Genomic DNA, 15,199 nt, shown 5'->3' on the forward strand with positions numbered 1-15,199 from the left:
GTGAGGATGATTGTGATACTGTTGGCGATGGTTATGAGTTATGACACTGGTAATAGTTGCTATAATAGTAATATGAATTTGATCATGATGATTATGGTGATGATGATCATCATACTGTTAGTGATAGTCATGGTGATATTAATGATTGCTAATTCTACTGCTGTTAATACAGAGGATGTTGGTGTTGCTGATACCTATTATAGGCATGGTTGTGGTAGAGGAGCTTTTGGTGCTGTTGCTGCTGCTGCTGATGATGATGAATTTGATGTTTTCATATTGCAACATCTTTCCACTTACTTTGCATACAGAACATCAACATGCTGAAGACCACATGCACCATGTTGGAAGAACAGGTCATTGACCTTGAGACCATCACTGAGCGTCTGGAAACCAGACTGGAGGAATGTCGTCAAACAAGGGATGGAGCTAAAGAGAGTTTGCAGGAGAAAATGGAGAAGTTAAAAGCAGTTTCTAAGACACTGGAAGAAGCACAGCAGGCTGGGTAATGCACATATTGTGATACCTAAAAATAAACAAATATCTTTTATTTCATTTCTAGGCAAGCAAACTATCGTAAGGGTCAGGGGTACGGACTATTCCATCTTATGTTTAATCCCGGGTTCTATTTGAAAAAACTTGAAGGCTTGAATTCACAAAGGTGGTTGAAACCATTGTTTATGCAGACTTCTTGCATTGATTACGCTTAATTCAGTGGGAATGTTGATTTACAAAAATTATGCTCTGATAGCTCAACATAAGTTTGATGTTAGAGCTGATCTAAAAATTACACCATCACCAGCTTCAACGCTGAACTTTGTTTTTTTTTTTCCTTTAAAAAGTGTAATGTGTATGTTGTTTTTTACTTCTGCTTCAGATGTCGTTCCGAAGAGAAGATCAAAGAACTGACAGAGGCTGCAGAAGAAACAGAAAAAAGACAAGGAGAGGAGTTGGATTCTTGGCATAAACAATTCAATGATCAGAGACAACAGATCAATCAACTCAAGGAAAATGTAAGCACACGTAGTGTCTTGATCATGGGTTATAATTAGTTTACTAATCTGCCGATCCTTGTATTGAAGACCATGTGACTAGACGATACAGGAGTCAACAGGTTCACTAACAAGGGCGCTTTTTTTTCTTGATTTCCCATGAATTACCCCCCCCCCAAAAAAAAAAAATGGACTGAATTGATAATTGCCTTATGTTGTTAGAAAAAATATCTCCAACAAAGAAATTTGGGGCAAATCAATTACAAATGTCAAAGTCTGCAAATGTGGGAAAGGTTTGAAAAATTTGGTTGAAATATATTTATGGTCATTGTAGGTTTATTGTGTTTATAAAGTTCCTTAAGGGGAAATAATTTTGAGAAAATCAAATCTAATAATGCTGACTTTCCATGATTGATAATTTTTTTTGCGTCTGTGGGTTAGGCAGTTTTAATGCTCTTACATTTTAAGTGGCTATGTTCATGGTGGTTTTTATTTCATTGCATATTTTTCTTGTAAGAACTTGCATAAATTTGAACTACAATGTAATTCTTTCATCAATAGTAGTGTTGACATAAAACATAAAAAGATCTGATATAACCACCTTAACTTTCTTACTGAGTTTGAAAAAAACCCAGAAATATATGGCATGTTTAATACCAATTTGTTGTATACATTTATTTTATGTTTTCATATTAGTTGTAGCTTATTGAAACTTGAAAGCATGTAAGCCTGTATTCATTTTATTTTAAATTGCAGTTGAGTGAGGTTGAAAAGCACAGAGCTCTGTTAGAAGTAGCTGCCAAGGAACTCAAGCAAAAATATGAAGATGAGCAGGAAGATAATATCAAACTGGATAAAGAGGTAAGTAAATTGATCACTCTGTTTGCTACCCTGCATCAGGTCATTTACTTGTCAAATAGGTTTTTATTGAAACTGGTTCATAGTGTAATTGCTACAGAGCTAATGGTCGGGGGGGGGGGGGGGAACTACTCTTAGATTACAAAAAAATGATAATACACCGATTGTTTGGTATTGTGTTTCTATCTTGTAGTTACAGGGCACTTCATAATTTGCTTATAATTTGCAAAGGATTTGTGAAGAAAGTAATACAGAAGTTAATTACCCGTGTATGCATTTCAATGCACTTCATGTTCTGTTTGTGTACTGTATGCTTGAATAAATTGCGATGTGTAGGAGTTACACCAACTTTGTGAATCCAAAGCTCTCTGTCTAGTTTCTGTCATTTTCACTTTCAGAACAATTCATTAGAATGTTTGAGAGGACTTCGTCCTTAATTAATTGCGTAGGGTGGAGTGACCCTAACATAAAATAGTTATGAACCTCCTTTGTGAATCTCATTCTTTCCCTTTCTTTTTTAATGTCTTTTCAACCAATTCTGATAATTCTTCTTTGGAAGGAAAACGGAGGAAGTAAAGGTATTTACTTCCAGTTAATGCAAGGTCTTTAGGAAGTGGCATCTAAAGGAGGATTTCATAGCATATCATGAGAAGGAAAATAAGTCCTCAGAATCCTCACTTTAACCGTCTTTTCACTTCTCACAAATTCTTACTTCAGCTGAAAGACTTGGAGGAGCAACTGAAGGAGAGTAAGAGCATCAACTTCCAGCTGACCCAAGCCCTAGAGGAAGCCATCTCTAAAGGAGAATACATCAAAGAAGAGAAGCAAGAACTTGAGAGTCATCTTGAAAGTCAAGAGGTGGGTACTATTCTCCTCAAACCTTTGATAGGAAGTGCTCATATCGGTCAAAGAATTTCTTGAAAGTCCGTGAAGGTCACATCAATTTCTTCCCAGAAGCAACTCTCATTTAAAGTCTTATGTTGGTTATTTTGATATCCCTTACTTAGTAAGTCAGATCGATGTCTCCAATCATGTATATCTGTTTTCATCTGTAAAATTTAGGGTCCACTGTAGTGCAGAAGATTACCAAAGGTGTTAAGCCAATCAATTTGGATAAAGCATTTCATTTCCTCACTCCTTATTGATTTTTTAGCATATATACCCTCTGGATCTTGATCCCCATATCTGGATTAAAGAGAACTCTGGTATAATGTGAGATTTTTTTTCTGTTAAATATTTGTTTATGTCTGTTCTAGATCCATTATCAACATGAGAGAATTAAGTTTGAAGGCACCTCTGCCCAGCAGACCAAACTGATTGATTTCCTGCAAGCTAAGGTAGATGCCCCACCCAAGAAGAAGAGAGGGCGTCTCTTTGGCAAGACCGCCCAACCTCTCCCTCCTCATCTCAGAGACAGAGGCACTGGGATTTCAGGTGTTACAGTCTCAATGCAGGTTGGTTTAGTCATCTTCTTATTGATTTCCCAGAAATGAATGGAGATGTGCCACCCAGGGTCTGTCACACAAGATTTGCCATCAATTGCAAATGTTGATCAACCATTCTGATTGATCATGAACGGTATGTGCATGCTATGCTCTGGAACTTCAGCTGAACATCGCAAGTTTGTGTAATGAGCAGGGATTTCACTTTTAAGAAACAAGTATGACATCTTGATCTAACAACATATCTCAAACAATCGGAAGCATTTTCTGTGCAAAAGGGCTAACTGGAGATGATTATTATACCTCCGCCCACCGTAGGTCATTGCTAGAGGCATGATGTTTGCGGACTGTCCATCCGTCCGGTGTGCGCTTTCCCATTCCATTCCTGCGATAACTAAAGAACTGTTTGATGGATCAATTTTATCTTGGTCCAAGTATGCATATAGGAGTGATGATGATCTAATTAGTTCTGGGGGTATCAAGGTCAAAGTTCAAATGTCACAGAAATCATTATATACCTGAAAGTTCATCGATATCAAACTTGGCTTGTGAATGAATATTTGAGTGAGGATCTTTTCATAAGGTCAGTAGTTGCAGAGGACATTATATTAAATTTTAGAAATTAGGTGTGTAATATATTCTTGGTCTGCCAATGGCGGATATGTTACCCTTGCATCGTTGTATCTTTCAATGTGATACGAATCAAGTAAAGCTGTTTTCATTGCCATATATATAATCTATTTATTTATATTCATTTGTAAAATTTCCATTTCAAACAGATGAAAGAACTTCAGCAGAAGTTGGATGCAGAGAAAAGCAGAGCTTGGGAACTTCAGAAAGCCCTGAATGAAGCAAGATCTGACCTTCAAGCAGCTAAGCTTAAAGGTATGTGCTCTATGAATGTACTTCATTTACATGTAAGCAACAAAATTAACAGAAAAGTACAGCAAGAATTTGCTGTTCTTGTATAGCTCATAACACATACTATATAACATCTACTTACTTGAATAAGACTTGATATAAATATATAAGCTACTGCTATTACATGGATGTTGTTATCTTGACAAAGTCCTTCATATGCTTTTATGAGCAAAAGACATGGTGTCATCAATAATTGTCTTTGCATTTGATTGACAATATCCTCTTCCTTTCAGCAATAGCAAATTCAGAAACCGGCTCAACATTGAGTCTCCCTGAGCAGCCATCAACTCCTGTGTTCACCCAGACGGCCAGTGCTAACCTCATCTCTGCCATCGTCCAATCACCTGGTCATCGGTCAAGCCCATCAAGCCTCATCTTACCCACACCAGGGGACAAGCGGAACAAGACCCTGGCTACAGGAACAATGAAGCGACTCAAGGAACGCATGAAGCATAATATACCTCATCGGTTTACCATTGGTCTTAGCATGAGGGGTACCAAGTGTTCTGCTTGTGCTGATACTATTCACTTTGGACGTCAAGTGGCCAAGTGCCAGGGTAAGATTATTTCATTATTTTTGTTCAGTTGTTTTCACATCAAACATAGCAAATACTTTATGATAAAATGGAATCCAACAAAACTACCACCCAATTTTTTTTGTGTGTAAATAGAAGTTATCTGCCAAACAATTCTGGTAGAATTTGGGTAAATTGCTCAGTAATTTGCAATAATAAGCATGGAATTCTGCCCTTAGACAGGTCCTTTCTAAGCAATTATGATATTTGTGCCCAAATCTGCTTTCCTGTATTGACAACATTCAGTGTATTTTTTTTTTCAGCATAGATTTCAATCTTTCACTTGTCAGAAGTTACGAGATCTGGAACTTGATGATTTTTGTAATATTAGCCTAAATTACAGAGACTTTCTCTCAAACTCATTGCTAAGTGCAACTTCTCAAGTATCCTGAAGTCATGGCGATTGGTACAGGCACCACTTGTTCTGTTTAATGCATATTATTTGAAAGAGTTGTCATAAACATTGGAAGTGAAAGAATGAACATATCATTTTGTGTGACTCTTTGTTGTAGAATGTCACCTGATATGCCATCCCAAGTGTGCCCACTGTCTCCCCCATACATGTGGTCTTCCCTTCCAATTCATGAGGCATTTCAAGCAGGCCATGGACGGCCCATCTCCATCGACCAGATCAGTCTCCTCTGCATCGTCCACTGCATCATCGGTGGCATCATCGGCTGCCTCGTCGATGTCTTCATTCGGACAGGAACCCATGGTGTGTGGGAACCAGATACAAGGATGGATGAAAACACCCAGGTGAATATATATATTTATCACATGGAAAGGAGACATCCATACAGTTACATAGTTTGGCAATTCAGAGAGACTTTAGCACTTAATTGTCCATTCAAATTTGTTTTCGTCAGATGTTTGACTCTAAGGCACTTTACCAAAATTCAAAATTCAGTTTTTTTCAAAATGGAATCTTGCGTGTTTTTAACTTGCTAATCTTCAAATCAATAATAGACAATGGAGAATATGGGAAAACAACTATGAAAGACGCATAGTACCTTTTTTTTATAAAGGGGAATTCAAAGGCTTTTGCATCTATACAAATTTGTATGACAAGGTTGGAAGCATAATTTTATATGCACTATACAAGCACTGTATCATCATTACTATCTGTCACAGCAGCTATAGAGTACCGAAGTGTGACGTCAGTTGTCATGGCGGGCTGGTTCTATACAGAGTCGCACAGCTGGCGGTCATCTGTACCATTTGGCTTGTCTGAAAAATAGATTGCAAGCGAACAAATTCCGATAGCAGCCATTTTCTCCTATGAGAAACACATGCTTTCATTCAGCAGGTTCATTTGTTTAGAACCAGGACACCATGCAGACCTGCCAACCAGTAGGATTTAGGCGCATTTAGTACGTTTTTGCAACCAAAATACGGCAGTACGTTTTTTCTTTAAAAAGTACTTTTTTTGTATAAAAAAAAAAAAAATGTGTAATTTATTGAAAGAAATCATCTCTGTATGTCTCTATTTCATAAAGCATACACAAATATGGTTATTTTAATATTAGATCAATGTAATTTCAGATAACTTGTTTTTTTCTTCAATCATTTTGTTAAAACCAGGGTGAAGATATACACATGTTTCAATGATTTTTTTTCATCTGCAAGAGCAGTGCGCATTTTAGCTTGCATGCAGCTTGAGCGCCGCGATGAGCGAGTGCGCCAAGTGTTTTATTATAAAATACACTTTTTGGGGGAAAAATACATTTTTTTAAATCACAGAATACAGTTTTTCATACCCAGAGGTTGGCAGGTCTGCACCATGGCAACTGACATCATCGCTTCGGTACTCTATACATGTACCTCATTCCTCTTGTTTAGTCTATGATTAGTATGAGGAGTAACAATGTAAAGGTTCTTAAAGAATTCCTGCCTGAAAAATGCAGCTTTGACTTTTGGTAAGGTGCCTATAAAGAAACATCCAAGTGCAAGACAGCATGCCATCTTTATTAAGATGATAGATTTTTGTGTTGAAATCAAGCAAATATAATTGTTCTAGTAAATGCGATTCTTGTAGCATGATGAAAAAATGCACCTTGTCCCGACTTGTTAGATATCTTACAAACAAAATATCTTGTGAATGCACAGCCTGTGACATAGATTAAACATATTTTCATACCCACCATTATATTTTACAGGATGAATAAGCAAGGGTGGGAGAAGAAGTGGTGTTGTCTAGAAGGTACCAAACTGAGTCTGTTTGACAAGGAAAACTCATCAGGTCAGTATGTTTATCATTTGATAAAGAGTCATATAATAGATTTCAGGGCACTTCCTAAACAGTGTTGACCTCAGTCAACGGGCCATCTCATGTAAACACATGTTAATGTATTTATGGAGAATCAGAATCTGTAAAAATACACAATTGCAATGTGTGAAGACAACAAGGCATGAAAACAATGTGAATTGGATGACACATTTGACATTTATTTTCCATTGAAGAATAAATTCCTTTCTTCTGATTGTCCTTCTTAGGTTGTGGGTCTCCTTTCTTGGAGTACCATCTCTGTCCTGAAGATGGTCTTGTGACTGTCCATGCTGGAGTCTCTGCTACGGAGCTACCAAACACTGCTTCCTGTGATCTACCATTTGTGTTCCGTCTGGAATCCAGACCAGTGACCACCTGCTGGCCAGACAATAAGACCCTCTATCTTATGGCACCAAGCTTCCAGGATAAACAACAGTGGATGGTCAGTTGATTTTTGGATAATGCTTTGAAAGGTTAAGGGTCATGGGGTTAATTATTAAATGACTCGTTCCTGCAATAACTTAACTTGATAAACAGATCGAATTTAGATTTATTTATATGTCTTTACGGGAATGACTATGATGAGCTTTTGGATTTGACAATTTGTAAGTGAAGTGTATAATGTATATCCTATCTGGCATTGTTGGTGACAAAAATTTTGTAGCTTACAGTAACAATTATAATTGCTATTGATACTGATTGAGTTTGTTTGGGTATCATTTCTTTATCTGAATGTCCTCTCTTTGGGAGTGCATCAACTTGAAGTTGAACCTTGGTCGTCCAAGTTACAAGGTCACTGATTGATTTTGTCATCTTTAAAAAGTTGTGTCTCTTGGCTTGCATGCTGGATTCCACAGCAGCTTTTTCATTCCCCCATTGTTTTGTCTAAGCAATATTCCCACCATATGTTCCAGTTTGAATTTTGCTGTGACTTAATACATTATCTTACTGAACAATTACACTTCCTCCTCATCATACACTATCCTCATATATTCACTGTAGGTTGGTCTTGAAGTAGCCAGCATCCGAGGTCGTAATGCTGGACCGGATGGATCCATTAGGGACCAAGCTCGACTGATTGGAAATACGCTCCTCAAACTCAACCAAGAAAACAGACTGGATATCAATTGTACTCTCCTTGTCAGTGATAATGTAAGTCATATTTGACCAAAATGTATCCCACCTTCCTTCAAGAATTTATTTTGAAATGGCATTTGATATATAGTTTAATACACATGAATTTAAGGAGCCTTTCTCTTCCTTCCCCTTCCTTCTCAAGTCCATTAATGGAATATTGCTACTTACTAACTAAAGAGTGATGTTTTCTGCTGACATAGCTCTTGTGATTTACCAACCTGGGTATAATGACTTCAAAAGGTGTAAATTTATCTGCAGTGCACACTCGACTAATTCCATAAAATGATCAAACTTTTTGTATGTCACATATTCTCCATTATTACTTCACTTCATAAAATGTTCAAACCATGATAATATTAGAGCATTACAACTTTTCATTTGAACGAAAAAAACAGAGAGAAATAAATAATGCAGGAAGGCTCCACACACAGGGGGTTGTACATAGGTTTATTCAATTGGTCTCATGCCAATATGTCCATTTACCATCACGTCTACTATCATTTGGTCTACCATCAGTTCGTCCACTATCCACAGGATCTAATTGTCATTTCGTCCAATAACCATTGTGTCCAATAATCATTTAGTGCATATTCCATTTGTTCTGATTGGACTAAGTGTTAATTGGGTGAAACGAATGAAAAGAAAATGGGTGTTAGACCAACTAGTTATGAGACGAAATGGTCATAGGCGGATTGGTGATTAGATGAAGTGATTATTGGACCAAATGGTTGTTAGACGAAATGTTGATGGACAGAATGGCATTAGACTAAATGAAGGTAGACCATGTGATGAGTGGATGAGTTGGCAATAGGCGAATTAGCAATTTACCCATACATATTTTATTTAAAGAATTGTCCATTTGATTATACATCTAAACTTTCTCTTTTGCTTAGATGCTTTTGATTGGAGCTGAAGAGGGACTCTACACAATGCTCTTAATGGATCGCAAGAAACCACTTTCTCAGATAGGAGGAGTGAGCAGTGTCTTTCAGATGGACATCATCAACCAACTAATGCTGGCAGTCATGATCATAGGTCAGTTCAAAGTGTCATCTCATACTTTTTTTGTCATTAATTGTCATTAACAATAGTTATCGGCTACTGAAACTCTTGCATCTGATTGGCTTAGAGCAAGTTGATAGTGAAAGCCACTATTTAAGACTTTTTCCTGTTTTGTAAAGAAACGCAGGGATTTGTTTCATAACCCTTATTTAAAGCTGCCAATTAATGAAAAGCCGCTGTTACCAGCTATTGAAGTAATAAGATTTAAGTGACTTTTCTTTTATCTGGATTATCATCAATGGGTTCTGTTTTATTTATATATATTTCCAGACATGGCCAACTAATTTGTGATATATGCATCGGCTTACAATTTCACCCCCAAAATACAGGGATAGACTAAAATTGTGCTAACGTTTAAAGAATGTGATTTGTCAACATTTGACATTGAGCTTTGCTGTAGTGGTTTGTTGTATCCTGTCTCAAACCTGTAGATTTAATTATTTCTATGCACTGATAAACTCCAATGTAATCATTCCAATTATTATTGCTTTTTCCTTGGCTTTGCAGGTCCTGAGAGGAAGCTATGCATTGTTGATCTAAAGCATTTGAGGACTAAGAGCAGTCAAGCCAGTATCAATGATGTCTCAATAGACTATACCAACATTGAAGACATACATGTGAGTACCCTATTATAGGGCATTTCATGAATGATATGAAAACTGCTACTGATTGAAAGTGAGTTCATGAGTGTAAAATAACACACACACAAAAAATGCAGAATGAAATGCCCGTCAGAGGTGATATGGCTTAGCTAATAGTTCTGTTGATAAAGTACGGGTTCAAATTTTATAAAAGACATAATTTTATTCATGCACATGCAAATGAAGCTTTTTGAACATGTTTCATCAGCACATATTTTCCATTGAGGTGTGGTTTTCTTTTCTTTTCTTTTATTTTTACTTTGATTTTCACCGTATGTTTCAAAATTCTCATTCTCTCTTTCCTTTTCTTTTTGTCTGACATGTGTTGAGGGCTTTATATATTGAGTGTCTTAATGTTTTTTCTTATCTCTTTCAGTCATGTCACCTATTTGCCTGTGGTAAGGTTGATGGATCCTTCTATCTATGTGCAGCCATGCCAACCAAGATCAGTATCCTCAAATACAGCGGAGGACTCTCCAAGTTCTGTGTGAGAAAGGTATGTCCCCACTTCAATGTGTTATTCATATCAGCCAAAACAATCCACATAAACTGTTATACCACTAGTAGCCTTGATTGCCCTTCATTCATTGTGATGTTGTTGCAACACTTTGTCCAGTTGGGAATCAACTGCATTTTAACTTTGCACTTCCAACTGTGAATATAAGAATCCTGTCAAACAGTTTGAAGGAATGCCAGTTGTGGTAACAATCTTAAACTAAGTTCCAACAGAATCCAATGAAATTACTACCTATTTTTTAAACAAAAATGATAATACACTATCCCACATGTGCTTATCTGGTGATCTTGTGTGTGATCATTTTCAGCTTAAATTTTACGATTTCACAGTTAGGTTAATGTTAAATAAAACAGGTCTTTATGTTGACAATTATCTTTGACCGTTAGGACTTTCATTTAATATTTTTGTATCTGTTTATGTTGTAGGAGATTCAGACTACGGAGCCTTCAAGTTGCCTTCTCTTCACAGAGACCAGTATACTGGCAGGGACAGATCGCTTCTATGAGATAGAAGTCAAAGATTTTAAGATTAATGGTAAGTAACACTTTTAAACTCTAACAATGCTATTGTAAATTGTAGTTGCAAATCAGTTTTATGTGTGTATGCACAGACCATCAACTTTGAAATCTTTGGCCCGTATTCTAAAGTTGGGTTTAACTTAAACTCAGGTTTAAAGATGTATGGAGAGCCAATTGTTACATAAATCACTAACAGTTGAGATGTCATATTTCAGCTCATTTGGCTCTCAAATCATTCATAATTGTCTAGGAAGTATAAATAGATGATCGTCTTCACCATCAATGAATCAGGAAAGAGCACAGTAAATATAAGAAACATACAACTTAATAAAAATGTTGGCTTCCCATATTTTTAGCACAGAGTTAGACCATGGTCTAAGTTAAACTTGACTTCAGAATGTGGGCCTTTGAGTTCTATCTTCTAAAATCTGTTAAGTGTTACCTTCCATCGATATGTGGTACACACATGTTATTGATGACAAGATTTGTGTATATTATACATTGTACAATAGCATAAAAATATAAAGAAATAAATCACACAAAAATGAATTAATGGAATCTATGAAAATAACATGTTCTTCTCAAATTGAAATATCTCCTAGTAAATTTAACTGGAAAGTCCTTTTTTTTTACTTTTTTTTTCTTTGCCATGTTGTATCAACTCAACATTTTTCTTCCATTAAATGAATGAGGGTACTGTTTATGTGTTGGGAATCTTAACAAGAATAAATCAGTTTTTTTTTATTTGACAAAAAAATTTTACCAACTAACAGTACTTAAATGGCACCATTCATCACGAATCATGTTTTGCATTTTTATGCCATTTTCAGTCTCATACAAATTAGGAATGATATCAATTGTTTTTCTGATTGAATTTTTGTGTCATTATTGTTTAGTCCTGACAAATAGTTTTAATTTGTTTATGATGGTTAAAAAGATATTTAATTGTTTATTACAGATTTCCTAGAGTCTACTGATACCAGTCTAGCGTTTGCTGTATATGGTGCATCTCAGCTGGATAGCTTCCCAATCGCAGCCATTCAGGTGGCACCAGATGGAGAACCACAGGAATTCCTTCTCTGTTTCCATGGTAAAATTTCTGATTTTATTTTCTACAGACAGCATACAGCAGAATCTTAGTCTGGTCACACAAATTATGGAATTTGTAAACATCTTTTTAAATATCTGAGACATTAACATATCCAGAGTAATTTTGATATCAGAAATTTATTATACAGTGCGTATCAAAAAAAAGTTTACACTTTGAAAAAGCCCTGGGAATTAAAAAATATACAACATGTGGGTAATTTTTTCACATATATTCTTGGGTTTGGGTCTCATCTATCCAATGAAAGTAAAAGTTTTGACAAAATGTTACTCTTGAGTGACACTGTCCATTTTTGTAAAGCTCGCAGAAATCTGTTTGCGCAGAAATGCTTGTTTTCACACTGTGTCAAGGGGAAAGGGCGAAATCAAACTTACCCTGCGAGACATTTCTCATACATTTCCCTTGCACTTTCAGTCAATTGAAATAAAACAGATACATTCAAGCATTTTGTAACAATTTTGCCACCCGAATTGAAATTTCAACACTTAGTAAGCACAACCTTTACCCTTTTGGTGCCAGCTGGATCTGAGGACATAACTGAATCTGAACAAAAGTTTATATCAGACATCTCCAGCATTTTTTACTAAGTTTTTATCATTAAAAGTGGGTTTACATTTCATTTTTCATTTAATACTTGTTTCTCCACACTTTTCCCAAGCTTGACAATGATTAACAAAATGAAAATCAAGCCTAAGCCATTTCATGTAAATCACAGCTCAGTGTAAAGCAAATATCGTCAAGATGGCCTCGGTGTGTGGGGGAGTGGGGTTGGGCGCAATGCACTCTTCGAAGTCTTTTGGGCAAGGAAACAAGTTTAAAAAGATAAAAGATGTCTTCAAATCAATTTTACTAGCTAAATTCCACGTGTTCTTCACGATTAAGGTCTACTTTTATTCGCATAACTATTTCAAAGTTCTGCGCAAATCATTTTTCACTAACTTTTCAAAAGTAAGTGATGCTCACTCAAGCGGATATATTTTTGGACGCTTATATCGTCATTTGCTTAAATGGATCTGTACCAATGTTAAAATGTGGAAAAATCTTCAGGATATTACAAATGCATACTTTTACAGGATTATTTCTAAGTGTAAACTTTTTTTGATACGCACTGTATAAAACTGTGTAGCTTGTATGTATAAATGCAGAAATAATAGCCATTGAGAGGATATGATTTGTATTTATCATAAGACAAGCTGGAAATATTGAATATATTTTTTCAATCTGAATATCCTGATGAAACTAAATAAGAGTAATGATAACTGTTTTTGTAATTTCATATCTGTTTTACACTTTTCACAAGATACCCATTAGTATTTGTGTCATTAAGAAATTCTGTATGTTTTCATTTTGTATGTTGAATGCTCAGTACCATGCATTACAATTTTCTATCCATTTCTTCTCAGAATTTGGCATCTTTGTCGATAGTAAAGGTCGAAGGTCACGACCGGACGACATGAAATGGACGAGATTGCCGCTAGCGTTCACCTATCGTCAACCATACCTTTACATGGCTCATTTCAATTCTGTAGAGGTGTGCGAGATCAAACACACTGGTGAACCTGAAAGGTATGTAACATGCATGCAACAATAGGGATTTTACTGTAATAGAATTGGGGAGGGGGCATCACCCCACCTCCCCCCCCCCCCCTTTGATGGGGGGTCTATTCTAAAATCCACAAAGATGATACCAACAAATTTTATGGCCTTATAAACTCAGGCTTGTAATTTATGTTGTTAGGGGTGTTCTTGCTAAATTTAGGCATGATTTCACTGATGGTAGATGACATCAAAAAATGGGACCATCATGCCCTCCCCCAGTCATTTTAGGTTGATTTTCAAATGGGCAATCCTGATAATGATGATAATTCAAACCTGAGATTTCTAGAGCACAATTTACTTATAAATTTTATTTTATGAGTCGCTTCATGACATTATTAGGGTATGTGTCAAGATAAACAATATAGATAGGATGAAAGTAGGAATTAAATTATTGGAGAAGGTGGCCATGGCCTGAGTATATATCTTGATTTTTTTTTCAATTTTGCACAAGCCAGTAATAATGATAATAAAAACCGTTACAAATGAAAACATACCAACACATTTATTTGTATTCTCAGTGAAGAAAACCGAACATTCCTGAGCCAGGCCAACCCTCGCTTCGTCGGCCCGGCCATCACCCCCGGGGCCATCTACATCGCCTCACTGGGAGACCGTACTGTAGAGCTTATGTGCCTCCAGGGGAACTATGCCTCCGCACCGAGCAGGAGCAACTCTGCTTGTCTGAATAACAGCGGGAGTACTGTGGGAGACAGCGTGAGTGTAGCAGGAGGAGATGATGGGCGTGGCACTACAATGCCCCCACCACCACCTGTGACATCGGTCAAGAGGACACCTAGTACTCAGAGTCAGACCCCTCTCACCCATAAAAGATCAACTAGGAGGTGAGTGCAGTTATTTAGAAAATAAAGTTTGACTAAAAGTCCTAATAGTGCTGCTGCCTGTGATCAGATAGTTTGAAAAAATAAATTCTATTATAGGTATGTGAAATTCAAAACAAAATAAATCTTAATTGTTGCATGAACATTCAAATTGTTGAGATTGTCCTTGTAAGATGAAAACAAAGTCAATGTCTTAGTCATATTGTGATTAATTATGACTGGTGGAAGAATTTTGGCCTTTATTCTGGACTAAAGGATTGCAGTTTCAACAACAACAAAACGGATTTTAGTATTCCTTTATACTTTTTGAACTACAGTAAGATATTTTTTGTTTGAACTCATTATTATCTGGTAGAAATCAGGTTATGGTGTTTGTAGAATGTAGTATGCAGTTTACTTACGTCAAATGTGTTTCATGTTAGTTTGATGATATTTGAGTAGACTTGGTATTCTTGATATGTAGGAATGTGTTTAGTAATGCGATGTTGGCTATCCATAAAATATGATGTTAACTCGTGATGTTTTTAGTGTCACATTTACTTTAGCAACTTTGAAATATATGCCATTCAATGAAAGGCCTACTATTCAATATTTTGTAGCCAAAAGACATATATATGACTTCATGAAAATTCTAAAGTTGGCCTCAATAATGAAAAATTGCTTTATGCAAATAGGACACCAAATTTCACAATTATTTGGCCCCTAGTTATGGAATTACCCATATAGA

General features: G+C 36.3%; 1 protein-coding gene across 2 annotated transcripts in view; it reads left to right on the plus strand.

Moving 5' to 3' along the window:
* The window catches only part of LOC129254722 (citron rho-interacting kinase-like), a 36,289-nt gene that overhangs the window by 19,187 nt on the left and 1,903 nt on the right, over positions 1–15,199 (plus strand). For both annotated transcript variants that reach the window (XM_064110812.1, XM_064110805.1), the window contains exons 21-38: positions 309–502; positions 875–1,010; positions 1,746–1,850; positions 2,565–2,705; positions 3,104–3,301; positions 4,069–4,174; positions 4,444–4,767; positions 5,298–5,541; positions 6,942–7,024; positions 7,279–7,493; positions 8,054–8,203; positions 9,082–9,223; positions 9,758–9,867; positions 10,268–10,387; positions 10,834–10,942; positions 11,885–12,016; positions 13,438–13,600; positions 14,152–14,475. In XM_064110812.1, the coding sequence (XP_063966882.1) occupies positions 309–502; positions 875–1,010; positions 1,746–1,850; positions 2,565–2,705; positions 3,104–3,301; positions 4,069–4,174; positions 4,444–4,767; positions 5,298–5,541; positions 6,942–7,024; positions 7,279–7,493; positions 8,054–8,203; positions 9,082–9,223; positions 9,758–9,867; positions 10,268–10,387; positions 10,834–10,942; positions 11,885–12,016; positions 13,438–13,600; positions 14,152–14,475 (2,996 nt within the window). The remainder of the gene's footprint in view (positions 1–308; positions 503–874; positions 1,011–1,745; positions 1,851–2,564; positions 2,706–3,103; positions 3,302–4,068; positions 4,175–4,443; positions 4,768–5,297; positions 5,542–6,941; positions 7,025–7,278; positions 7,494–8,053; positions 8,204–9,081; positions 9,224–9,757; positions 9,868–10,267; positions 10,388–10,833; positions 10,943–11,884; positions 12,017–13,437; positions 13,601–14,151; positions 14,476–15,199) is intronic.

The sequence above is a fragment of the Lytechinus pictus genome, chromosome 2 (assembly GCF_037042905.1).
Source record: "Lytechinus pictus isolate F3 Inbred chromosome 2, Lp3.0, whole genome shotgun sequence".
NCBI classification, from domain to species: Eukaryota; Metazoa; Echinodermata; class Echinoidea; order Temnopleuroida; family Toxopneustidae; genus Lytechinus; species Lytechinus pictus.